The 25,035-nt window shown below is 55.8% G+C and overlaps 2 protein-coding genes across 2 annotated transcripts; one reads left to right on the top strand and one right to left on the bottom strand.

Moving 5' to 3' along the window:
* Positions 1–51: 51 nt before the first annotated feature.
* RNF40 (ring finger protein 40) lies at positions 52–12,626 on the top strand. The gene is made up of 20 exons (XM_052654966.1): positions 52–100; positions 209–412; positions 827–994; positions 1,413–1,554; positions 2,195–2,401; positions 2,927–3,048; positions 3,170–3,316; positions 3,415–3,489; positions 4,594–4,713; positions 4,810–4,989; positions 5,177–5,312; positions 6,130–6,251; positions 6,335–6,762; positions 6,849–6,966; positions 7,092–7,241; positions 7,430–7,642; positions 7,723–7,848; positions 8,933–9,073; positions 9,166–9,267; positions 11,353–12,626. Exons 2-20 carry the CDS (start codon positions 281–283, stop codon positions 11,527–11,529), a joined length of 3,006 nt encoding a protein of 1,001 aa, XP_052510926.1. The 5' UTR covers positions 52–100; positions 209–280; the 3' UTR covers positions 11,530–12,626.
* Positions 12,627–16,120: 3,494 nt separating this feature from the next.
* On the bottom strand, positions 16,121–24,740 carry ZNF629 (zinc finger protein 629). The gene is made up of 3 exons (XM_052658628.1): positions 24,585–24,740; positions 22,069–22,176; positions 16,121–21,913 (listed from the first exon to the last, which is right to left on the bottom strand). Exons 2-3 carry the CDS (start codon positions 22,139–22,141, stop codon positions 19,383–19,385), a joined length of 2,604 nt encoding a protein of 867 aa, XP_052514588.1. The 5' UTR covers positions 22,142–22,176; positions 24,585–24,740; the 3' UTR covers positions 16,121–19,382.
* Between the last annotated feature and the right edge of the window lie 295 nt (positions 24,741–25,035).

Genomic DNA, 25,035 nt, shown 5'->3' with positions numbered 1-25,035 from the left:
CCACATCCGGGACTGCCCCTGGCGCCTGCGCTCTGTGCTGGGGAGGCTAGTGACGTCCGGTGGAGTCCAAGATGGCGCCCGTGGGCTGATCCTGCTGCCGGTGAGGGGCTTAGGGCCGGCGGGGCGGGGACCCTCTGGTAGGTGAGGGGGAGTTGCGTGATTGCGGAGCTCCGGCCGCCTCCACATCTTTGCGCTCTGTCTTCTGCAGGTGATAGGAGTGCAGCCTCCACCTGCCTGACGTCCCTCGGGAGACCCTGCTCCTCTCTTCGCTGCCGCGGCCATGTCTGGACCCGGCAACAAACGCGCCGCTGGGGATGGGGGTTCGGGGCCCCCGGAGAAGAAGTTGAGCCGCGAGGAGAAGACCACCACCACGCTCATAGAGCCCATTCGCCTGGGAGGCATCTCTTCCACGGTTCGTGGGTTCCTGCCTCAAAACTTGCTAGAACTCTCATCTGTTTTCCCTCCACATCGTCCTGAACTTAACTCCCAATTCCCCAAGCTTAGCAAGATCCACTTTACAGAACACTCTGCTGAAGGAAACAGAGGACACAACGTCAGCCTTCCCTTTACAGATAAGAAAACGGGTTCCCACAGGGCGTGTGGTTTGTCAAAAACTTCAGTAGGAAGAGGCAGAAGCAGAACATGATCCGCCTCACAATCGAGACGCTTTCTCTGTGGGTGACTGAGCTTCGTTAAATCCTAATGGCAGTTCATCTGGGGAAGCTCTCTACTCCTGTCCGTTGCATTTGCTTTTCTTGTCTTTCTCTGTGATTGGGTCCTTGGGCCCTGCTTGACCCTCTTCTTGGCCCCTTTATTTCCTTGGTAGGAGGAGATGGACCTCAAGGTTCTGCAGTTCAAGAACAAGAAACTTGCAGAGCGGCTGGAACAGAGACAGGCATGTGAAGACGAACTCCGAGAAAGAATTGAGAAGCTGGAGAAGCGGCAGGCCACAGATGACGCCACCCTCCTCATTGTCAATCGCTACTGGGCCCAGGTGGATGCCGCTCTTCTTTCGAAGACCTGGGCTTGATCCAGCTGCCAGTCCTCAGACCCCTCTACTAGGAATGGAGAAGGCAATGGCGACCCACTCCAGTACTCTTGCCTGGAAAATCCCATGGGTGGAGGAGCCTGATAGGCTGCAGTCCATGGGGTCGCTGAAAGTCGACACGACTGAGTGACTTCACTTTTACTCTTCACTTTCATGTATTGGAGAAGGACATGGCAACCCACTCCACTGTTCTTGGCTGGAGAATCTCAGGGACGGAGGAGCCTGATGGGCTCCCATCTATGGGGTCGCACAGAGTCGGATACGACTGAAGCGACTTAGCAGCAGCAGCAGCTACTAGGAAAGGACTATCAGGCTGGGAAGCACCTGAGGGATTCATAACATTTTTGGTGCTTTCTCCCTTCAGCTGGATGAAACTGTGGAAGCCCTTCTCCGACACCATGAGAGCCAGGGGGAGCTGTCTTCAGGGACAGAGGCACCTGGGACCCAGGAGGGGCCGACACGTGATGAGACCCCTCTCACAGAGCCAGGGACTTCGGAACTGAGGGGTAGGGCCAGAGCCCTAGGATCTGGGAAGCTTAATTAAGGTCTGGGAAAGGTCCTGGAGAGGAGGGGACTTTGATATTATTAGGCTGCTGAATTCCCTGCCTGCTAACACACACAATTGATTTCATATCTAGGCCACAAAGGGCAGTGGGTAGGAACACAGGCTTTGAAATTTGAGTGATATGGTTAAGAGTGCAGTTCACATCTTGACACCTAGAGTTCAGAAAAGTATTAAATGTTGACTGTATTTGGCATTGCTGTAGATTTGGAGGAGACAAAAATAACAAAAAAGAGATAACTTACTGCCCCAACCATTAGCGAAGGAAGTGATTAAAACCACAAGAAAGAAGTGGGGGGGCGGGGAAGCTGAAAGGGAGTTAGTGTGTGTGCACTTTAGTTTAGATAGGGGAAGGCAGAGAAGGCTTCCCTGAGGAAGTGGTGTGGTAGCTCTCTGGCCTTAGGGACACTGCCTCCCTGAACTTCCGTTATTTCACTTTTGAGATGGGGATCACACAGTCCTGCAGGTGTTGGTTGTGTTGCTTTAGTAAGCTGTAGAGTGCTGAAGGGTTCAGTCTGGAACTTGGTACAGAGTAGTGGTGACTATTGCTGTTGTCCTCACGAGGGTCTGTCCGTCCCTCCCAGAACCCCTGCCAATGCAGCTGCGGCCCCCTCTCAGTGAGCCAGCCTTGGCTTTTGTGGTAGCCCTTGGTGCAAGCAGTAGTGAGGAGGTGGAGCTGCAGCTGCAGGGCCGCATGGAGTTCTCCAAGGCAGCTGTGTCCCGTGTTGTGGAGGCCTCTGACCGCCTGCAGCGCCGGGTGGAAGAACTCTGTCAGCGAGTATACAGCCGAGGTTAGTCCTTTATGCCCCCACCCCCGAGGTGCCCGTGGTATCCCCTCCTCAGTGCTCCTAGCCCAGAGGCAGCCACAGTTCCCCAAGGGATAAATCAGCCACGTTCTCAGGAGAAGGATTAATCTGTCAGTGGGGGATCTGTCTTTGATTTCTGGAGTTGAGATCTAGAGAGATGGGTGGAAGGAGTTGTTGATACTGGGGGAGGGGGTCCTCCTCCCTTAGGGCTGGAGACCTCTTGGGAGCACTTTTCACAAATTTTAGTGGCAGTTACTGATCCATCCAAGGCATAGCATCAAGGGCCCAGCCTTAGTTCTGTCAGTCCTGCCCAGGTGTCCTGGGCAGATGGCTCTCCTCTCTGAGCTGGTTTCCTCCTTTGTACAGTGGGGATAAAGACTCCTGGCTTTGTCATGAGAAAGTGGCAAGACAGCTGGTGGATCACACTGGGCATATAGCAGACTCCAGAATGAGTTAGTGCTTTGACCCACTGCCCTGGACTTGGCTCTTACCTGAGCCCTGCCTTCCCAGGGGACAGTGAGCCCCCCGGTGAGGCGGCTCGGGCACGCACCCGAGAACTGGGCCGTGAGAATCGGCGGCTGCAGGACTTGGCCACCCAACTACAGGAGAAGCACCACCGAATCTCATTGGAGGTGGGAGTTGGGATTTTGGGGTGGGATTGGAACCAGGACAGGGTTTGGATTAGTTGGACACCCAAGGATCTCAGAGAGCCAAGTCTGTCATCTAAGCCTCTGTCCCCTTCATTGTCCCCAGTACTCTGAGCTCCAAGATAAAGTGACATCTGCAGAGACCAAAGTGCTGGAGATGGAGACGACAGTAGAGGACCTGCAGTGGGACATTGAGAAGTTGCGGAAGCGAGAGCAAAAACTTAATAAGCACCTGGCAGAAGCCTTAGAGCAGGTGAGGCTCAGGCGCTGGGTCAGATGGAGCCTGAACAGAGTACTTGGGGCCCTAACTTCTCTTCTCCACACGGACGTGTCCATCTCTTCTCTCCACAGCTCAACTCTGGCTACTATGTGTCTGGGAGTTCTTCAGGCTTCCAGGGGGGCCAGATCACACTCAGCATGCAGAAGGTGAGCAGCAGCATTCTTCCTGGTCCCTCCTGCAACTTTTTCTCTACTCTACCCTTGAACTTCCCCCTTAGAATTAAGGACAAACATCAGCTGGGGTCTTGAAGGTCTTTGCCTGTCGCTCACAGTGTTCTTTGTTTTATTGTTTCATATCTGTATTCAGTAAATAGTTGCTGAATACTGAATGTTAGCTACTGTGTAGAAAGCAGTTATTTTGGAGAACAAAACAGAAACCTGTCTTGGAGCTTAAGTTCTAGTTGGGGAGTTAACAAGAAGTAGGTAAATCGTATATCAGTTGATTAAAAGTCGGTCAGTCAGTCCAGTCCAGTCCAGTCCAGTCCCTCAGTCGTGTCCAACTCTTTGCAACTCCATAGACTGCAGCACACCAGGCCCCCCTATCCATCATTAACCCCCAGAGTTTATTCAAACTCATGTCTGTTGAGTCAGTGATGCCATCGAACCATCTCATCCTCTGTTGTCCCCTTCTCCTCTCGCCTTCAATTTTTCCCAGCATCAGGGTCTTTTCAAATGAGTCAGTTCTTCACATCAGGTGGCCAAAGTATTGGAACTTCAGCATCAGTCCTTCCAAAGAATATTCAGCACTGATTTCTTTTAGGATGGACTGGTTGGATCTCCTTGCTGTCCAAGGGATTAAAAGTACCACTGAGGAAAGAGGTGTTGGTTGTGTTGGAGGCATTTGGCATTCTCGTTGTGTAGCTGAAAAAGGGCCTTGCTGCCACTGTCCCATTCCATGTCCTGCTTTTGCTCTCACTTTTGTCGCTGCACATTTTTTTTCTTTTTTCGGTGCTGCAAAGTCATTGTTCCCTGTCCTCCTTTTCTCAGCTTGCTCTTCAGGTCTTCCAGGAAGGCTTCCCTGACCCCCTATCAGATACAAGCCTTGGTTCCCAGCACTCACCATGCAGTATTACATTTTCTCCTACCTAACTGGGAACACTTAGGAAAGTGCCTGGGTCTGGTTTGTCCTTGGGCCTTCAGAATCCATCACTGCTCCATATAGGGGAGCTTGGGCAGAGTATATGGTGAGGCTGTGAGGGATGCACGCCTCATGCCCTGGCCCTGCCTCCCACTGGTCTCCCCACTCCACAGTTTGAAATGCTGAATGCGGAGTTGGAGGAAAATCAGGAATTGGCCAATAGCCGCATGGCAGAGCTAGAGAAGCTGCAGGCCGAACTTCAGGGGGCCGTGCGGACCAATGAGCGCCTCAAGGTGAGTTGTGTTTGGGGCTGGGAAGGCCTTACCCTGTAGGGTGGGCGCTGAGCTCTCCTTCCTCTTGCTGAGTGAGCTCAGACATCCTGCCCCTAGGTAGCATTGCGGAGCCTTCCCGAGGAGGTGGTCCGGGAGACAGGGGAGTACCGGATGCTGCAGGCACAGTTCTCACTGCTCTACAATGAGTCTCTGCAAGTGAAGACCCAGCTGGATGAGGCCCGCGGGCTGCTGCTGGCCACCAAGAATTCCCACCTGAGGCACATTGAGCACATGGAGGTATGCCCGTGGAACAGGGGTAAGGGTCAGGCCCTCTGGGTCAGGTTGTTCCTGGGTCAAGTGTGTCAGAGCCCGGGGTGCCTGCCAGAGATCTCTTGGGAATAAATTCTTCCTGAGCCTCTGAGGTTGAAGGTGGGCTTGCCATGAGCCCAGGGCTTGTGTGGGTCCTTAATGCCTCACCTCACAGAGTGATGAGCTGGGGCTGCAGAAGAAGCTACGCACCGAGGTTATACAGCTGGAGGACACGCTGGCCCAGGTTCGCAAGGAGTACGAGATGCTGCGCATCGAGTTTGAACAGAACCTGGCAGCCAATGAGCAGGCGGGTATGTGCGAGGACAATTTTGAGGTGGGGCCTTTTGTGGGGTTGCTGGGCCCTGATGTGGCCCGATGCTTGTCCAGAGGTTAGGTCCTTTCCTTTCACAGAGCGTCATCTCCCTGTGAAAGATGGGGACCCCACCACATGGCTCAAAGATGCAGTGAGGCTTACAGCTGCCTGAGGTGGCTGATGGTGCCAACTCTGCCAGAACAGGAGCTGTCAGCCCCATCCATGATTCTCTGGCCTTTAGGGTGCCTCTCTATTAGTTCATTTTACAAAGGTTTATTGAACACCTCTTTTGAGCCAGGCTCAGTTCTAAGCTTTGGGATTATACCAGCGAACAAAATACAAAGAATCCCTGCTGTTGTGGAGCCGTGTTACAGAGAGAGAGGACAGACAACAAAGGGAAAATTGAACATGTATGTTAGGTAGTGACAAGTATACCAGGAAAAGTAAAGCAAGCAGGGAAGATAAGGAGGTATTAGGAGAAATGCCAGGGACATGAAACTAAGAAGATGACATTTGTTTAAAAAGCTAAAGGAAGTGGACTAACTTACTTTTGTGAATTTTCAGTTATGTGTTCCTTTGAAGGAAATCTGGAAATATTTGCGAAATCCGAATTAGCAAAAATAACACACAGCATCAGATTACATTTGAGTGAATTTTCTTCAGTTATCTGCTGAGCTCACTCTGTCTGTATAAGGCTTCAGTTGTCCTCTTCTTTGTAGTGAGGGTGATGGCTCTGGCCCTGCCTCTCCGCTCACGGGGGGGTTGGGCCCCTAACCCAGGGAGCAGTCTGACCTTGGTTTCCTTTGCTCCTCCAGGGCCCATCAACCGCGAGATGCGCCACCTGATCAGCAGCCTACAGAACCACAACCACCAGCTAAAGGGGGATGCCCAGCGATACAAGCGGAAACTGCGCGAAGTACAGGCTGAAATTGCCAAGGTGAGGAGCGGGCTGCCTGGGGACGGCCGTGGCTAGGCCCCAGTGAGCATGTCTCACCTCAGCCCTGTTCTCCTGCTTTGCAGCTCCGGGCCCAGGCCAGTGGCTCTACTCACTCCATCCCCAGCCTGGGCCACCCAGAGGACTCCAGCCTCAGTGCCCCAGTCCCAGGGAAAGAAGAGGGTGGGCCAGGCCCTGTTGGTGCTCCCGACACCAGGAAGGAGATGGCTTCCATGCCTGGCGCTGCCCTTAATACCTCATCAGCGAAGAAGGAAGACCTGGTGCCCTCCGAGGAAGAGACGCAGGCCTTGACCCCGGGGGCCCAGGGACCCTCTTCCCGGGGCCGAGAACCTGAGGCCAGACCCAAGCGGGAGCTTCGGGAGCGAGAAGGGCCTGTTCTGGGGCCCCCATCTGTAGCCTCGGCTCTCTCAAGGGCTGATCGGGAGAAGGCCAAAGTGGAAGAGGCCAAGAGAAAGGAATCAGAACTTCTCAAAAGTCTCCGAGTAGAGCTCAAGTGAGGCCCTGTTCTTTTCTCCCTCCCACCCCTGCCCAGTGACCTCCAGCCCTACTTACCCAGCCTTCCTCCTGTGCCTCCTCCAGGAAGGCCCAGGAAAGCCAGAAGGAGATGAAATTGCTGCTGGACATGTATAAGTCTGCGCCCAAGGAACAGCGGGATAAGGTGCAGCTCATGGCAGCGGAACGCAAGGCCAAGGCTGAGGTGAGGACAGGTAGGGTCTGTGGGATGTGCAGAAAGGCTGCCCCAGGGCAGGGAGTCGGTGACCAGAGTTGAGCCCTGGGTTAGCAGGAAGCAGTGATGAGAGAGCTCCCTCCTGGAGGTTATAGGTTGATGAACTCCGGGGCCGCATCCGGGAGCTGGAGGAGAGGGATCGGAGGGAGAGCAAGAAGATTGCGGACGAAGATGCCCTGCGGCGCATTCGTCAGGCAGAGGAGCAGATCGAACACCTGCAGCGCAAGTTGGGTGCCACCAAGCAGGTGCGACCCCCCACCCCACTCCACCCCTCCCCCAGCTTTGAATGTTGGCATTCCTTAAACCTCCTGGTCTAGCACATGGCCTGGGTCCACTCTGGGGGTCTTTGTACAGCCGTGTTTTCCTGCGGTTTCCCTACAGTTGATCTTGTCCATCTCCCACGTTCCATCTTGCCCCTGCCCACTTGCTGCAGGAGGAGGAGGCCCTGCTGTCAGAGATGGATGTGACGGGCCAAGCCTTTGAGGACATGCAGGAACAAAACGGGCGGCTGCTCCAGCAGCTGCGAGAAAAGGACGACGCCAACTTCAAGCTGATGTCAGAGCGGATCAAAGCCAACCAGATTCATAAGCTGCTGCGGGAGGAGAAGGATGAGCTGGGCGAGCAGGTTCTTGGCCTCAAGTCCCAGGTAGGGCTGCTCCAGGCTTGTTAGGGTGGGACTGGAGAGGCAGGGGCTCCCTAGCACTGAGGCCCCACTCCTGTCCTCAGGTGGATGCCCAGCTGCTGACCGTGCAGAAGCTGGAGGAAAAGGAGCGAGCCTTGCAGGGCAGCCTTGGGGGTGTGGAGAAGGAGCTGACACTGCGCAGCCAGGCCCTGGAGCTCAACAAGAGGAAGGTGAGGCAGATGACCTGGGCCAGAACCTGACTCTGCTGCCCTGCACAGCCCCGTTCACTCTCAGACACTTAATGTGTGCCAGACCCTGTGCTGAGGACTTTCCCTGGTGGGTCATGTTTCGCCTTAAAGTAATCCTACAGCAGTTTTCATTGTTATCTCTTTTTTTGTGAGGGAGAAGGCTGAGGTTTAGGGAGGTAGTTGACTTGCTCAAGAAAGAGTGGAAGTGGAATTTGGGCCCAGCTCTCCTTGACTCCACAGCCCATATGACCACTGCACTGTTTAGCTGTCTCTGTTACATAGTTGTATTAACCCTAAGAAATGTCTCTAGCCCGTGGTAGTTCTTCTGAGGGGAACAGAGTTAGGAATGACATCACTCCTCCAGGTCATGGTAAAGGCTTAACATGGACTTTCATCTCTCTTCTTCTCCTGGACTTCTATCTGTTTGGTCCATTCGTTTAAGCAGCATTAGTCATGCTCTTGCTGTGTACCAGGACTGCACTGAGTGCTGGGGAGATCACAAGAACAAATCACCTCTGCTGGAAGTGGGAGCTTCCAGTTAGGAGGGGCAGAGAGCAAGCCGATAATCCCACAGGTTAAGTAACACTGTTTCAGATCACAGCATGTCTTTGTTTGGCTGCAGTGCACTGCGGCAGTGAAGGCCCGGAATTCTAACCACACAACCGCCAGGAAACTCACAGCATGTCTTATGAAGGAAATAGAACTGTATGAAAGGAAAACAGGAGAGCCTCTCTCAGGAGGTGACATTTGAGCTGAGGCTTCAGGGAACTTCAGAGAAAAAGTCTGTGTGTTGGCGGAGTTGAGGGGAGCAGAGAACCCTGTGGAGGCTCAGAGACAGGAGAGAGGGTTATGCAGGTCAGGAGCCAGAAGTGCTGGGAGTGGGGAAGACGAGGAGGTGAGGCTGGTGGGGTCAGGAGACAGTCAGTTTCAGTGAAGACATTGGACTTCTCCCAAGAGCAGGAACCACTGGACAGTTGACATAAGCCTCTGTGGGCCATGGCTCCACACACTTGATTCCCCAGGCTCAGGCCAGCTGTGCCCCTCCTCCCCATTCCACCCACCTCAGGCCGTGGAAGCAGCGCAACTGGCCGAGGACCTGAAGGTGCAGCTGGAGCACGTGCAGACACGGCTGCGAGAGATCCAACCTTGCCTGGCCGAGAGCCGGGCCGCACGGGAGAAGGAGAGCTTCAACCTCAAGAGGGCTCAGGTGTGTGGTCGGCAGGGGGTGGAGGCAGGGCCGGGGCCAGCAGGTTTGGATTGAGGACCCTTGCACTCAGCCTGCCCCCTCTCCTGCCCCAGGAGGACATCTCCCGGCTGCGGCGCAAGCTGGAGAAGCAGAGGAAGGTGGAAGTTTACGCAGACGCTGATGAAATCCTCCAGGAGGAGATCAAGGAATACAAGGTAGGGCTGTGGAGCTAAGTTCTGCCCCGTGAACCTGGGAAATCTCAGATTGGGGGTTGGTGAGGGCTCCAGGGGGTAGTCCGGGGAACCCAGAAATAAGGTAGGAGAGCAAAACCTGGGCAGAATCCACTGTGGAGAATCAAGAGAGCTCTCAAGTGTGGTGCACATATCCTCCATACCAGGGAGAGTGCTGAGTGTGGGAGGAGTGGGACCTATACCTGACCTTGGGTCTCTTGAAACTGACAGTCTGGTGGAGGAGGCAGCCAAGTAATTCTTTCCTCTGAGTGATGAGCAGTGTGATGGCAAAGGCCAGAGGGGTTGGGGGCAGTCAGGGGAAGCCCTTAGTAGCCCCTGGGCACAGTGGGGAGTGGGGCACGGTCAGCCAGCTTCCTGAAGGCATAGCCTCCAGGGGAAAACGGAAGAGAGTCAGGGTTGGCCATGAGGGATGGAGATGAAAGGGTCCAGCAAACGGAGAGGCGGAGGTGGAGGCCCCTAGTTGAGCGAGGCGTGCTGGAGGCGCAGCTGGACAGCGGTAGCTAAGAGGACAGAACTTGAGCTTTTGATGAGTCACAAGCCTGGGGGGTGGGGAGGGGCCATCCTGAAGGTTAGTGAGCCAGGTTGAGATTCTTGGTTTATTCAGTAGTCAGTGTGGAGACATCCAAGGGTTTTAGGCTGGAGAGTTATGTCTCAAGTATATTGAGGATGAGGTACTTACTCGTGGGACTTCTTGGGAGGCTGTCTGGGAGGACGAAGCGAAGGGCTGATGTGGAAGACAGAGGCTTTGGGGGATTGTCAGCAGAGGCAAAGGCAGAAGCCACGTGGAACTGGTCACTCAGGGAGGGCCTGTGGCCTGAGACGAAACGGGTCATTTTCCCTGAGCAACCTCAAAGCTTGAATAATGGACAGAGGAGGGATTTCCCTGGTAGTCCAGTGGCTAGGACTCCACACTTCCAATTCCGGGGTCCTAGTTCAATCCCTGATCAGGGAACTAGATCCCACATGCCACAGCTAAGACCCAGCACAGCTAAGTAAATAAGTAATTTATTAAAAAAGAAGGAAGGAGAGCCACGTAGAGGGAGATGACTGGGGAAGTTTCGAGGAGGCAGGGGTGAGTGAGTCAGAGTGCCAAGAACGCACATGAAGCAAGTGATGAAAGACACCTTTTGCCTTTGACAGTCTTGGTGGGAATGGTTATTGGGTAGAGGTGAAGGTCAGATCACCTAGACTCACCGGGAGTGAAGAAAGGACGGAGGGTGAGTCAGTAAAAGGACAACCTTTTGGAGCAGTTTGGCCTTGTAGGGGTGGAGACAGCTGAAAGGGGAGAAGGGAAGGACTTTTGGAGAAGTTACAGACCGTGGAGCCTGTCAAATCCTGGTGGGTAGGATTCTGAGAGCTAGAGAAGAGGTGATAACTTGTGGGGACTGGCTGACGTAGTGGACTGGGCTGGGATTTCAGGCAGGACAGAGAAAGATTATTGGGAATGCTGCGTGGAGGGAATTTCCTATCTGGAGTAGGAGGTGAGACCTTTCGACAGGTGGGAAATTTGAAGATAAGAGAGATTTATAAAACCTCCATAGAGAGAAATTAATCAAGTGGCCCATAGCAGCATCTCTGGGCAGCACCAGGGATGGGCCCAGTTGAGGGTTGAGAACAGCAGATTTCTAGTGGCATTGCTATGCCCAGCTGTGACTTAGCAAGTAGAAGGTAAATAGTCAGCTTAAGCCAGGATTGGGGTTTTGCCAAAGAAGGCTAGTGGGGCAAGGGATGAAGCCCCAGGGCGGAGGAGCTCAGGCTGGAGCCTGTGGGTCATTGAGCTTTAGCAGGGATTGACCTTCAGCAGGGACTTGTTACCACTGGCCATCACCACCAGGTTCCAGTCTAGACTGTTACTATCTAGATTTGAAACCTGGGCTCCCCAGCCTGTTTCCTCATGTGGAAAGTGCTTATCCCTACCTGCCAGGGCTATCGTGAGAGTTAGGTGCAGCCTGCTGTGGGGTGGTCTGAGTGTGAACCACCTTTTGCTGTCAGCTTGGGATCTGGGCACTGTCAGGACTGTTCCTGAGCTGACACCTTTGCCCGGCCCAGGCGCGGTTGACCTGCCCCTGCTGTAACACCCGCAAGAAAGATGCAGTCCTTACCAAGTGCTTCCACGTTTTCTGCTTTGAGTGTGTGCGGGGCCGCTATGAGGCCCGCCAGAGGAAGTGCCCCAAGTGCAACGCCGCCTTTGGTGCCCACGACTTCCACCGCGTCTACATCAGCTGAACACGTAACTCAGGGGACTTTGGAACACCATGGACCCTGGGGGCTGTGCCTCCAGTCTCACCCCACCCCACATCCAGTGTCCCCCACCTTCCATTCTGGACCCTGTGGGCCCAGCCCCTCCCCACATGGTTGGTTCAGGGGCCCTAGTGCATGCTAGTGGGTGTGGGATTAGCCAAGCTCAGTTCCACCTTTTCCCCAAGGTCAGAACTCCAGCCTAGGGGGCACTTGCCCTGCAGAAAAGGTCTGCTGTGAGAGCCCTGAGGGGCCCAGAGCACTCTACGAAACTTGCTGGCAGCTGGCCGTAACCCTTTTTCTTAACCCTAACAGCTTTTTCTACAGGCCTATCCCAGCCAAAAAGTGGAAATTCCCCAGGCTATGACCTCCCACACAAGTGGAGGCTCACTGCCTACTTAACACAGCCACATGTTAGGACAAGGGTTGGGTCAGGTCCCCAGCTCCTTGCTCTGAGACTGGGCCCTGGGACCCAGGGATACTTTACTTCACTCTCTGCTCGCCAGACCTGAGCAGACCTTCCCTTCTGTGGAGTTGCTTGGGCTCTTTGGTCTGGTCTTATGCTAAGAGCATCCCCTTGGTGGGAGCACTGTCCTCTTCTGGGAGGCTCCAAGTTTGCTGCAGTCACCTTGCACTCATCTGGGGGTTGAACCAAGATCATCAGTTTCTATCCTAATCAGACCCCTCCCAATCTCTCCTCCCTTCCCAGGCCCGACTTAACACCCACCTCATGTTTCCCAGGTCTCTGCTGGGTCCCTCACCCTGACCCTGCTTTCGTCCGGGTAGCCTTAACTTTAGTGGAGGCAGAACTTCCCATGGGGAAAGGGACAGACTAGCCCGCTGTGCCAACTTCCAATCATTCCAGGTAGAAGAGCTTCATCTAATGCCCTGTGACTGAGCCTGCACCTATATGATGCTTCCTGTGCTGTCTGCCCAAGCAAACTCTATGGGCTATAAGGGCAGTCCGAGGGGGCCCGGGAGGTGGAGCTGCTGGCAGGTGCAAGGGTCCACTCTGACCCACAGCCCCTGCTCTAGAGATGTCTTGTATAGGCTGTTTCGAATAAATGTCCAACCCTCAGCCTATAGTCCGGAGCCAGGCTTCCTGCGGTAAACACGGGTCCCCGATTTTGGCTGTTATAACTTACTCCCAGCACCTCCCTGGCTGGAGAGTGAACCTAGAGGGCCTGCACAGATCAGACCCCACTCCTGGCACCTGCTTATTATACTGTCGTCCGTGGCCCAGACTGGGCCCGTGGGAGGGGCATGTCTGCAAGGAGAAAGCGTCGTGGGCAGCACTCAGCCGCCAGCTTGCTCTCCTGTTCCCACCGGGAAGAGCCGACACGCCTTGGATCTCCGCAGCTTCGTCTTGCCACATCCCGCCGCCCCGCCCCGCCCGCGATCATTGGCCGCAGGGAAGCCGGGAGCTCCGAGCTGCATCCTGGGAAATGTAGTCCTGTTTTCACCTGGTGGCGGGTCCTCGGAGGAGAGCCAGGCCTGTACACCCAGTCTGGGCCATGTCTCCCCAGCGGCTTCGCCCACCCCTCCCCTTCGGATGGACAGACAGGACATCTCAGCGGGTGACTTCCTTCATTGGGGCTTGCACCGTCCTCTGGCCACGTTCTTGGGAACCGTGTCTAGCGGTGCTTGTGGCTTCAGTGTGCTGTCGGGTCCACACCCGGACCCTTCACCGAGGCTGTGCTGGGGCTCGCGCTCGGGACGGTGATGACCAGGCTGGGCGTTGACGCTGTAACTGGAGCCATGGCCACGGGAGCGGCCGCCGGTGTGTCAGCAATCAGCGCCTTGTGCGACCCCACGGCCTTATCAGGAGTCGCACCTTCGCTGGGGCTCGCGGCCTTGTCAGCCTTCGGGCTCCACCTGGCGCCCAAGGTTTCGGTGGGGCCGCAGTGGCTGGTCCAGGTCGGACCCGAGACGGAGACGCGGGCTACATTGACTTCCGGTGTAGGGCTGCCGGGTGTGGGCGCGCTCGCCGAAGCACGAGCCGCGGCGGGGGATGGCATGGGGCCGCCGAGGAAGGGGCCGCCGGCAGTGGTGGCCGGCGGGGGGCGGGGGGGGGCGGCACGCAGCATATTGCATCATAAAGATGCCGTCTGGCTCAGAAAGGAGCGCTGCAGGTCGGGGTCAGCCAATCCTTTGTGAGCTCTATCCTCTTTCCCAGGAATCACCTCCACGTGGGCTGCTTACCACATCCAAATGACTACGTCACTTCCCCAAATATCTCTCCTAAGCAGTCTCCATATCCAGGGGGGTCTAAAAACTCCGAGTCCTCATGCTTAATAGACACCAAGCCACTTTCTCAAGCTTGCGCCCAAGGGAATGGGATAAAAATCCCAGAATTGTGGGAAGAGCAAGCACAGATGCTGCAGGAGGAACAGTACGTTCTTCACAAATGTTGGTTTTCGGATGAGCCTGCCCAATACCAGGAAGATCTGCTGTAGGAGTTGGGCAGGCCCTTCCCCCGGAGTGTGCTTGATCCCTTCCAAGCACCAGTAAACTCAGTATCTGCGACACCCTAGGCTTTTGGGATGGGGAGGTCAAAGCTCCTCCTGGCCCAGTCCTGATCTTGGCTGGCCTGTGTGGGTGAGCAGATGTTGGCCTTAGTGGCAAAGGTACCTGTTTTAGTCAGGTTCCAGTGAGACTGGCCACAGGTTCCAGTAGAGCATTTGACTTCAATCACTCTTCTTAAAAATTCCCTTGGTGGAGAAGGGAATGGCTACCCACTCCAGTATTGCCTGGAGAATTCCATGGACAGAGCAGCCTGGTGAGCCTACAGTCCATGGGGTTGCAAAGAGTTAGATGGGACTGAGTGACACGCACACATTAAATGTTTACATCTAAAAAAAAGCAAAGCTCTGAAACTTGATTTAAAAAAAAAACAGCACTTCCCTTGGGCTCTCTGGTGCTACAGTCTGCTATATCATTTACCGAATTGCCACCATTTATGGCCAGGGTTGGAGGATGGAGCTAAGATCATGTCACTCCTTAATTTCCCTTTCCCCCAATGGTGTCATCCCCGTTACTCCAACAAGGTACTGCACGGTCCAGCCTCTTCTCTTTTGCCTTTTCTCAGTTCCCACCCCACTATGCTCTTAAGCTGACACCTGTTCTGCATTCTCTATCTCCCACCCCACCCCTGACCCCGACACTTACTATTTCCTTTTCCTGCCGCCCTCATCCTTCAGGTCACTGCCTCTAGCCAGTTTCCTGCCCCGCTGCTGTGGCAGGTACTATGCCTGGATCCAACCTCTTCTGCTAAGTAAGAACCAATGGGGAACTTGCCTGGTGGTCCAGTGGCTAAGACTCTGCACTCGCAAGACAGGGGGCTCAGGTTCAATCCCTGGTCAGGGAACTAGATCCCACATGCCACAACCAAGAGTTTACCTCCTGCAATTAAGACCCAGTGCACCCCAGTAAACTAAAAAAAGAAAAAAAAGGAATCCGTGGGCTCCAGTGTCTTCTTCCTGTGGAGTCCCCTCATTTTACAGAGGACTCCTGTACTGATGGACCTCCGTGTCTCCAGGAAATATAGAATAGCCTTCATTACTCGCTTCTCATGAGATGCAATTCTCTCTTCTCTCTCCCTTCCCCATCCCTTGCTTTCCAGATGGAGAAGGGAAAGGAGAGACAATTGAGCCTGCCTTGGGAGTCGGGGTTAGAGGGACAAAGGGAAGGTGTGGAGACAGCTTCCTGGCTAGGGCAGGAGGCCCCCAGCAGACTGGGGCAGAGGCAGGCACTGGGTTAGAGCTGCCTCAACCAGTCACTTGGGCCAGGGCAAGGTCTAGGCCCAGGAGATAGATAGTGCTGAGGCAAGCCTGCAAGGAGGATTTGGCGGTGCATCCTCGCCTGACCCAGACAGTGTGGAGCCCAGGCCAGGCCCGGGCAGGCCCAGGGTGGGGGAGGAGAGGCTTGGTTGTACCCAGAGCTTGCTCCTGGTCATTCTGGTTTCCTTTACCACCTTGCAGTAGATCTTAGGTAAATGGCAGCCTTCTGTTAGCCTCAGCCTCTCCACACGTTGGGGGCTCATGGGCTACATCCTGAGAGTTAGATGACGAGCTAGGTCTCCACCCACTTCTCTTCAGGGTCTAGGAGGCTCTGGTCCGGAGGAAGGGCTGGACCCAGTCCAGGACCCAGGAGAACCAGGGGAGGCGGCTGCCAGCTTCTGGAACTAGATCTTGGGCGCTGTGCCTTGTGGCAGTCTGCAGAGGGTGTGGGCGCCGTGGCCAGAGAGGGCTCCCTAGGGCAGCACAGCTGGCCCTGAACCAGCCCAGTGCAAGTCACCAGGCTGCCACCCAGAAGTCGGCATGTTGTGCTGCTTGGCTCTGCCACCTTCTCAGCACATTTCTCACCCTGTCTCCCAAGAGGATAGATTTTAAAGCTGTAAACCCTCAGGCTCCCACCAGCAAGCACCAGATGGAGATTTCCGGCCTCTGGGAACAGGGCTGAGCTGAGCTTTTGAGTTACATGTGGACCCTGCCCTGGCAGAGAACAGGCTCTCTCAGCTTGCTCTGAGCTTGAAAGAGAAGATAGAAAACACCTGGGAAATCTTATTCCCTTTATTCTCTTCAACTAATCAACATGACCACCGCTGACACAACACTGCTATTGACACACAATACTCAAAAGTGGGGCCTTTCTTCACTCCAAGGGGACAAGTCAGATGAGTGGGGGCAAAATAGTCGGGGCTGCTCACCTGAGGGGCAGGTGTGATGGAACCCCACCTCTTGGTTGATGGTTTCGAGCTTCCCCACCATTCAGGATTCACGGCAAGTTGTCCCGGGCTCCCTTCTGACCTCCATATCCATAGCAGTTTCAAGTTTCACCCTAAGTTCGATCAGTTTCTACTCTCCCTTCTGCTTTCACCAATGACACTGTGACCCTGTGCTGTGCTCCTCCATGAGGGCCTGTCTAGAGTCAGGCTTGCGTGGAGTTGGACATGAGGGTTTGGCTACACTCCGCCTTCCTGACTCACTTCAGGTGGGAAAGTGCCACGATCCCCTGGGCCTTGGCCTGACCTGGTCAGAAGGACTCAACACTGCCGCCTCCCCCACCCAGCCTGCTCCCTGCTTAGTTCCTCCCAAGATGTAGCTCGCTCTGGGAGGAAAGCAGCTGGCTAAAGGAGTTTGGGGAGGTGGGCAACAGAGAACAGGTCACACCCCAAAGGTCTCTGACTCTGCCCCCTTTCTTGCTATGAAACCCCAGACCCCAACTAATTGTGTCCACATCGTCCATTCGGTACCACAGCCAAGACCCCTGGCCCTCACCCTATGACATGCGAGTATCCTACTATGTATGCTACACCCGAGGCCTCAGAAGGTCCTCGGTCAGCCTTGACCACCCATCTTCCCCCTGGACTGGCCCTGAGCCCCAAAAGCTGCTCTCCCAGACCCTTCTGGAGACTGATTCCTCAGGCCTATTTCCAAGAAGATCTGCTTCTAGCTTTACAAAGGGTTTGTCTCTACAACTGATTTTTCTTTCTGCTGCCATCTTAGAGGAAAAAAAAAACCTGCTTGGAGAATGGTCTCCTCTTCCTCAGCCTGAGGGATGCCTCCTTGGTCCATGCCGTCAGTAGAGGCAGGCAGGCTCCTTCTCCCCTCCTGGTGGCGCTTTCTGACCTGGCACTTGGGTGGGTGGGGCTTTATGCAGGTATTAATCAGGTCTCCTCATAGTCCCCCAAGACCTGCCTTTTCCTTCTCCCCAGCAAGCCTAGGCTTTTCCTCCTACAGTGTTCTAGATTTGAGTCTTTGAATTTGAGGGTCATCCCTTTGGGAACAGGACAGACGAAGGGTGAAGGACTTTCACCTTTTGAACTTTTAGGTAATGGAATCAGAGGTCTCTTCCACAGGTTTGTAGGAAGCCGGGTCACCCTCTCCAGGGACGACGTGACTCCCCACCTGGCATCTCAGTTCTACTTGTACCACAGCGCATTACTGGGGCCAACGTGGTGTCAGTTTGCACTTCCTCTGGACCCAGCTCTGGACAGGGAGTCCTGTCCTCCTTTAAGGGTCTCTGGGGTTAGGGGGTAGGGTTCTTGTTATGGATGTTTCAAGAGTTTTGGCTCTTCAACTGTTTCAGAGGACAACAGTCTCATTCCCCACCACGGGAGCAGGTTTGGCAGGGTTAATGAAAGTATGTCACTGTTCGTGGTGTGTGAGGACAGGAGACGCGCCTGGCCAGGGAGTGTGTTTCTCATCATTCTGTCTCTCTCTGAAGGTTTCTGGCTAAGGAGGAGAGGAGCCAAGGGGGTAGACTCTTGTCTTCTTTCCAAGACCACAATTGGGCTGGGCTGCTGCAACCTCAGAAGGCTCCAGGTACCCAGGTGAGGAAGGTGGTCAGGTCTCTGCGTACTCTTCAGGGATCCACGGTCCAGCCTGTGGGGCATCTGGACACCCATCACTACGTGTCCTCTTGCTGGCTCGTCCTCTCGCAGCCTTGCTAACAGCTCAGATGAGAGAATGAGGTTAAAAATCAGGTTGCTGGCTAATCCAGGCTCTCGATTCTGGCCATTCTGCTGTCCCTTGTTGCCAGAGAATCAAAGGTGGTGCTCTTAAGAGAAGTCTGGCCAGAATTTGACCACACACAGACCTCGTGTCTCTGAAGGGATTTATTCTTTGGAGGACGACTAGCAAGGCTTCTCCCTCTCTGAGGACAGAATGTAAGGAAACAGGCTGCCACAGCCTCAGGACTGATGGCAGTTAGATTGCAGGAGAAGCCTCCCGACAGTGAGACCTGAGAATGCGGCAGGAGGGACCCTCCATCCCTGGAGGCCTCGCAGTGAAGATGTTCCCCAGCTGGGGAGGGGAGTCCTGCCTGGCTCGGGGATGTGGGGAACTCTGGTGGCCTGAGCTAGGATCTGCTTGTACTTGCAGTTTGACAAGCTTCTGAAACAGGGAGGACTGGCAGCCTGGGGTTTGTTGGGTTCCATCTCGACAGCTTCTCCACCTTGTTTCGCTTTCCTCAAAGCACTCTAACAAATTACCCTGCTCTTCCCTCCTAATTTTTGTGGTGGTTTCCTAGTCTCCTTACACTTAAAACTTTTATGCTCCCCAAACTTTGGCCTTTAAAAAGGCTGGACATGTTTTTTTCTTCCCATTTTGGGGGTTCTTTCTGATCAGGAGTTCCATGGGCCTCTTCCTCTCTCACACACAATCATCTAAGACTTCCCTCGTCCCCCATGGAACCCCCAGTGCCTTGAACTGGACCTTCTCTTCCTAGTTCCTGGGTCATTTCTCCTCTGGGGAATCAGAAGGTTCCTCCTCATTCCCATGCTCCTCCCCCAGACCAGCATTTTCCTCGGTGTCATCGTCCACGGCTCTGGCAGACGGGCTCCCTCCCATACTCTTGGGGGAGAGAACGCTGTGGAGTGAGTTCATGGGAGGTCCTTCTACACCTTCTAAGGGTCACTCCTCCCAAGTCGACGCCATTGTCGGATTCCCTGTGCTTCCCCGACCCTATAGTTTCACTAGGTTTTCGATACAGTTTTATAGGGTTGTCTAGAGACATATTGGGACCTCTTCCTACAATTAATAGGGCTTTTATCCACTATGGTTTATAGGGTTTTTCTGCTACAGACTTAAAGGGCTTTTTTTCCTACTTATTTATAGGGTTTCTAACCCAACAGTTTTTCTCTACTGCCTTATAAGTGGTTCCCACCAACAATTTTAAAGGGTTATTCATCACTGATGTAAAAGCACTACTTTTACCCACAATTCTTTATCCTCTTCTTCTCTACAATCTGATAGGGTTTTCCTCCTTTCCCCACATAACTTTTGGGGAGACCCAGTGTTCCTCTCAGGAGAGAGAGGCCTCTGGTCTCCAGACCCTGTTCACAGGGTGACCCCGGGGTGGCAGCTCCTATGGAGGAGGAGGGCTGAGACTTCTGTGAAGCCATCTCCACACTCGGGGCACAAATAGGGCTTTTCTTCCAAGCTGGTTTTGGGGCTTCCCCCTTCCTCATGGCTGCTGCTCTCTGTGGGTGCAGGGGCCTCTCCCTCACCTTCCTGGCTTGTGGACAGGGTGGCTGGCTCTGGGAGGGGGTCCTCGGGTATGGGGGACTTTTCTCGGGTATGGGTCTCCTGGTGCCGAATGAGAGCCAGGCGATCGAGGAAGGAGGCCCCACAATCTGAGCAGCTGTAGGGTCTGGCCCCCAGGGGGCTCCTGAGGTGCTCCAAGAGGACGGAGGAGCTCTTCCCCAGCTCTGGACTTTTCTGGGCTTTCCCGCCGGCATGGACTTTCTGGTGCAGCAGCAGCTCTGAGCTGAGGGCAAAGCTTTTTTTGCATTCGGGGCATTTAAAGGGCTTTCCACTGAGGAAGGGACTGGGGCCCGCCCCTTCCCCGAGGCCAATCCGATAATCGGGAAAGAGAAAGGGCTTTTCGTTGCCGTGGGTGACCTGATGCTGGAGGAGCACCGAGCGATCCAGAAAGCTCTCGCCACAGTGCGAACAGATGTAGGACTTGGAGGAGGGCAGCCCCAGCCTGTGGCTGAAACTCTCCTGCCCGTCGGGCATTTTAAACGGTTGTCCGGGCGAGTCGGCTCTGCCCTCCGCAGCACCGGGAAAGGAATTCCCTCCAAAAGGGAGCCTGGGGGACCGGAACTGAGGCGGCTTGGGAGCAGGGTGGGCGGGGAGGCCGTCCGAATTTTTGTAGGGGTTTTCGCCAATATGGATCCTCTGATGCTGCATGAAGATGCCCTCGTCGTTGAACCCCTTCCCGCAGACCAGACACTTGTGGGGTTTGGCTCCAGGGGGTGGGGTCAGCAGGGCAGGGTCCCCGAGCCCCAGGAGGCTGTCGCCCTGAGCTCTTCGGGCCGGGGTCTTGCCCCTCTCGTGGATCACCCGATGCTGCTCCAGCTCGTGCGCCTCCAAGAAGGCCTTCCCACAGTCGGAGCACACGAAGAGGTTCTCATCCATGTGCGTGCGCACGTGCGTGATGAGGTTGGAGCTCTGGCTGAAGCTCTTGCCGCACTCGGGGCACTTGTAGGGCTTCTCGCCCGTGTGCGTGCGCCGGTGCTGGATCAGGTGCGAGCTGCGGATGAAGCTCTTGCCGCAGTCGGAGCACTTGTAGGGCTTCTCACCCGTGTGGATGCGCTGGTGGCGGATGAGGGTGGAGCTCATGATGAAGCTCTTGCCGCAGTCGGCACAGATGTAGGGCCGCTCGCCGCGGTGGATGCGCTGGTGGTTGATGAGGTTGGAGCTGACGCTGAAGCTCTTGCCGCACTCAGGGCACTTGTAGGGCCGCTCGCCCGTGTGCGTGCGCTGGTGCCGCAGCAGCGTGGCGCTCAGTGTGAAGGTCTTGCCACACACCGGGCACTTGAAAGGGTCCTCGCGCAGATGAGTCCGCTGGTGCTTGATGAGCGTGGAGCTGTGGCCGAAGCTCTTGCCGCACTCCAGGCATTCGTAGGGCTTCTCGCCCGTGTGCGTGCGCTGGTGCTGGGTGAGCTCCGAGCTCTGGATGAAGCTCTTGCCGCACTCGGTGCAGCGGTAGGGCTTCTCCCCGGCGTGGATCTTCTGGTGCTTGAGGAGGTTGTGGTTCTGGCCGAAGCGCTTGCCGCACTCGGGGCACTTGTAGGGCTTCTCGCCCGTGTGGGTGGCCTGGTGCTGGATGAGGTCCGAGCTGCGGTAGAAGGCCCGCCGGCACTCGCCGCACTTGTAGGGCTTCTCGCCCGTGTGCGAGCGCTGGTGCTTGATGAGGTTGGTGCTCTGGGTGAAGGCCTTCTCGCACTCAGTGCACTTGTAGGGCTTCTCGCCCGTGTGCGTGCGCTGGTGCTGCACCAGGTTGGAGCTCCAGCTGAAGCACTTGCCGCAGTCGGGGCACTTGTAGGGCTTCTCGCCTGTGTGTGTGCGCTGGTGCTGCACCAGGTGCGAGCTCTGCGTGAAGCTCTTCCCGCACTCGGAGCAGGTGTTGGGCCGCTCGCCCGTGTGGATGCGCTGGTGCCGCAGCAGCTTGGACCACTGGCTGAAGCTCTTGCCGCACTCGTTGCAAATGTAGGGCTTCTCGGCGCCGGCCGGGCGGCCTTGCACCAGCTCCCGCAGGCTGGGCTCATTGGCTGGGACCACCGGGGGGCTGTTCCAGGTGGTCAGAGTCCCCCACTGCCAACTGGCCTCACAGGCCTTGGTCCAGTCTGACGGGGTCGGGACTACCTCGGGAGTAGGGGTGTCCAGAGGGGTCTGGTGGTCCGAGGGACTGGAGTGACCCAGCGGGGCCGGGGCATCCTGGGGGCCGGAGGCATCCTGGGAGGGTGTCTCCAGGGGCATCTCTGATGGGTCCTTGAATTCTGGGCTCTGATCTGGATCTCCCAAGATGACCTCCTCCCCAGAACTTTCCTGCTGAGCGTTCTCTTCGTTCCCACTCTCTGCACCTACAGAGAGAAAGGGAGTCTCCAGGCCCCATCTCCTTTCAGAACCCAGGGCAGGCCTCACTTCCCTCCTCCCCGGGTTTTTCCCAGAGCCTGCGCCCCTCCCTGAATGGGGCCACTCTCTCCTCAGGACCGCTGTCCCTTCTTGCGTCCCTCACCTGGGTGAGCATCATCCGGGCTCTGTCCAGGATCCTGCAGATCTGGGCCCCAGAGCGCGGTCTCAGGTTCCATCCCGGAACTCAGGGCTGTGCAGTGCTCCAGGGACCCTGGGGGTGGGGTGGGGCAGGGAGCTGAGCTCCGGCCTGCTTTGACTCCCCCACCCCCACTCCCCTATCTGCCCCATCCCCAGCCCTTATTCCTCCTGATGTGAACTGTAGTCTCCTACCTCCCCATTTTTCTGCGCCTCGGTTCTCACCGCGACCCCCTCCCCCTGCAGGCCTGCCTTCTGCTCCAGAGCTTAAGACCACCACTAAGCAAGTAGGTGAATTTAAGAGTGTAATTAAAAGCTTGTCAGTCATAACCCTTTGAACCCAGACTGGGGGCTGGAGAAGCATCTGACGCCCACGTAAAAGGAGGCGCTCACCCCACCCCTCGGATGCCCAGAGGCTGGGAAACCTGTTATTTTGTTAATCAGAGGAAGCTCATTAAGACTCTAATTTTCCTCCTTAATAGGGCTGCTAATTGGGACCAATAAACTTTGCTTATGAGCCCAACAGAGAACCAAGACTAGCTGGAACACTTAAAGAGTTAAAAAAAAAAAAAAGTAATAACCACCCTGATTTCCCTGAGGGGACAAGCAGACAGGGCATTCCAAAAGACTGGAGCACTTTCCCGTTATCTAAGCACAGAAAGAAAGGGGAAGCTCCAGCTAGAGGTAGGGAGAAGGGGCAGTTTAAAGCCATCAGGGGCTTCTGCAGAAACTACTTTGAGAGGGAAATGGAAAGGAAAAGAGAGACAGGATGAATGCGTGCAGACCACCTGGCATGTGCCAGTAGACGCAGTGCCTGCCATATGATCCTCATCATCTCACCCCCAAGTCCTGTGAGGAGACCCAGGAATCAGGTTGTCCATTTTCCTGGTTAGGAAACCAATGCCCAGTGAGATTTCTTCAAGGTCACAGGATGGGAAGTGGCAGAGCTAAGACCAGAAATGCAAGATTCTGTGTCTGGCATGTCCTGGCCTCTAAGAGAGGGAGATGACCTTGAAAGTCATGTGAAACTCACAAACGTGGGCAGATGGGGAAAGACAGCTCAGTCAGAGCCTGCTGGCCATGGGAAAGGGCTGGAGAAATTCCTGGGACCAGAAGGTTTCCCTGGCTATGAAAGAAGGGGTTGGATCCTGCCCCAGAGCTCTGAACAAGAAACAGAACACTCCCGGCTGAAGCCTTCCACTATGGTTCCATCCTGGCATCCCTTCTTCTAATCCATTTTCTCTTTTGTTGCTGCTGTACTCCATCCCTAACACGTACTAGGTGTTCGGTAAATTCTGGATGAATGAATGAGATGCCCCTTGCTCCTACAGAACCTCTTTGGTCCAGTGCTTTGGAGAGGATGGCAGCAGAGGAACAGGAGCTCAGAGTGAAACACAGGCAGCTGTCACTCCCAAAACGGTGATAAGATTCCGGGATGAAGGAACAGGGCCTCAGGAGCTAAGTGCGAGGAGAACTCCCCACAAAGTTTAGACCCTTAAGAGAGACTCTGTGGGGGCCTGGGCTTTGGGTGGTCATGTGCAAAGACCCCAGAAGAGGCTGTGGGGTGGTAACCAAAGTGAAGCAGGAGCTAGCTGAACCCAGGAGAGACAGGAGTTAGATTTTAGGAAGTAAATGAATTTCTTCATCCCTGCCGCTTCTTAGGCTCTGAGAATCCCCCACCCCCATCCGTAAGCGTCTGTGGGGAGGTGGCAGCCGGGACCTCTGCCAAACTGGGGGCTGCCTGCCTATTTTGAAGAGGCCTGCTGTGTTTGCTGAGGACAGGTGAGCACTCATGTACCCTGATGTCTCTGGAGAAATTCAAACTCAGCGGTCCGGGGTAGAAGGGAAAGGGTTAATGACAAGACCGACATGGAGCAGGAAAGTGGGGAAACCGAGGGAGGTGAGAGGTGCTCGGGCCTTCACGGGCCTCGACCTCAGGCCAGCCCCACTGCGAAGAGAGAGGGAGGGCAGAAGAGGAGGAGGCTGCCTCCCAGAGAGGTGTGGAGAGCGGCCCAGGGTGACCCTGACATGGAGGCAGCTGCGGGAATGCAGCCACCCTGGCCCCGGTTTCCCCCACGCCCGCACCGGCCCAGACCCTGGACTCCGGCTCCAGCCGGTCCCCGCGACCCTCCTTCCTTTCTCCAACCCTGAGCCCGGCATCCTCCCCTCCCCTCCACCCCCGGGGGCACCCAGGATTCCCGGCTCCCCCGCGGCGCCCCAGCCCCCGGCCCGCCGGCCGAATTCCCTCTTCCCAGAATGCTCACGCCCTCCCCTCCCCCACAGCCAGACCCTCGCGCTCTTCCCAGAATCCTCGGCCCTCGCGGCCCCTGCCCGGCCCCCACCCCTACCCCGGGCGGCCGGGGCCCGGGGGAGGGGGCTCACGCCCGGGCCCGGGCCCCCGGCCTCCCGCGCCCCATTGTTCCCCAGCGGCCGTCCCGGGCCCTCCAGGCCACCCCCCCGGGAACCCAGGCGTCCCCCACTCACGGCTCTGGGGTCTGGGAAAGGCCGGAAGGCAGGATCCAGCCCCAGGGGACTTAACCCCTTGAATGCCCTGCCTCGGGGGGCGGGCTAGATGCCGAGGACTCTAGGGTCCTTCTCAAGGGGTGATCCCAAGCTGAGGACCCGGGGACCAGTTCAGGGTGACTGGGACGGAGCAGGAAGTGACCCCAGCTTCCCGGGCCCCTCTAGCCTGGAGTCAGAGCATCAGCTCTATGGGATTTAACCCTTTGCCTCCCACAGCCTGGGAAAAAAAGGAGGACGGGGAAGCCGGGAGGTGGCAGAGACGGCACCCTTCTCTCCGTCTCCAGTGGGAGCTGGTTCTCGGGGGAACCGAGATGCCAGTGAGGGGCTCCGGATTTCTGGCCACCCTGCATCTCGCAGGGGCTCCGCCTGCCGCTCCCAGAAAGCCCGAGCTCTGATTTGGTGGCTGCTAGTC

This window comes from Budorcas taxicolor, chromosome 2 (assembly GCF_023091745.1).
Source record: "Budorcas taxicolor isolate Tak-1 chromosome 2, Takin1.1, whole genome shotgun sequence".
NCBI classification, from domain to species: Eukaryota; Metazoa; Chordata; class Mammalia; order Artiodactyla; family Bovidae; genus Budorcas; species Budorcas taxicolor.
The sequence above is the reverse complement of the archived record's forward strand: the minus strand, read 5'-3'. Positions and strand labels throughout refer to the sequence as shown.

Bases quoted from the DNA above. Each gene is read 5' to 3' on its own strand.
- RNF40 (XM_052654966.1), top strand. From the start codon at position 281: ATGTCTGGACCCGGCAACAAACGCGCCGCTGGGGATGGGGGTTCGGGG. The intron at 3,317-3,414 runs GTGAGGCTCAGG...TTCTCTCCACAG, and splicing joins TGGCAGAAGCCTTAGAGCAG to CTCAACTCTGGCTACTATGT. The intron at 3,490-4,593 runs GTGAGCAGCAGC...CCCACTCCACAG, and splicing joins TCACACTCAGCATGCAGAAG to TTTGAAATGCTGAATGCGGA.
- ZNF629 (XM_052658628.1), bottom strand. From the start codon at position 22,141: ATGGAACCTGAGACCGCGCTCTGGGGCCCAGATCTGCAGGATCCTGGA. The intron at 21,914-22,068 runs GTGAGGGACGCA...TTCTCTCTGTAG, and splicing joins CCCGGATGATGCTCACCCAG to GTGCAGAGAGTGGGAACGAA.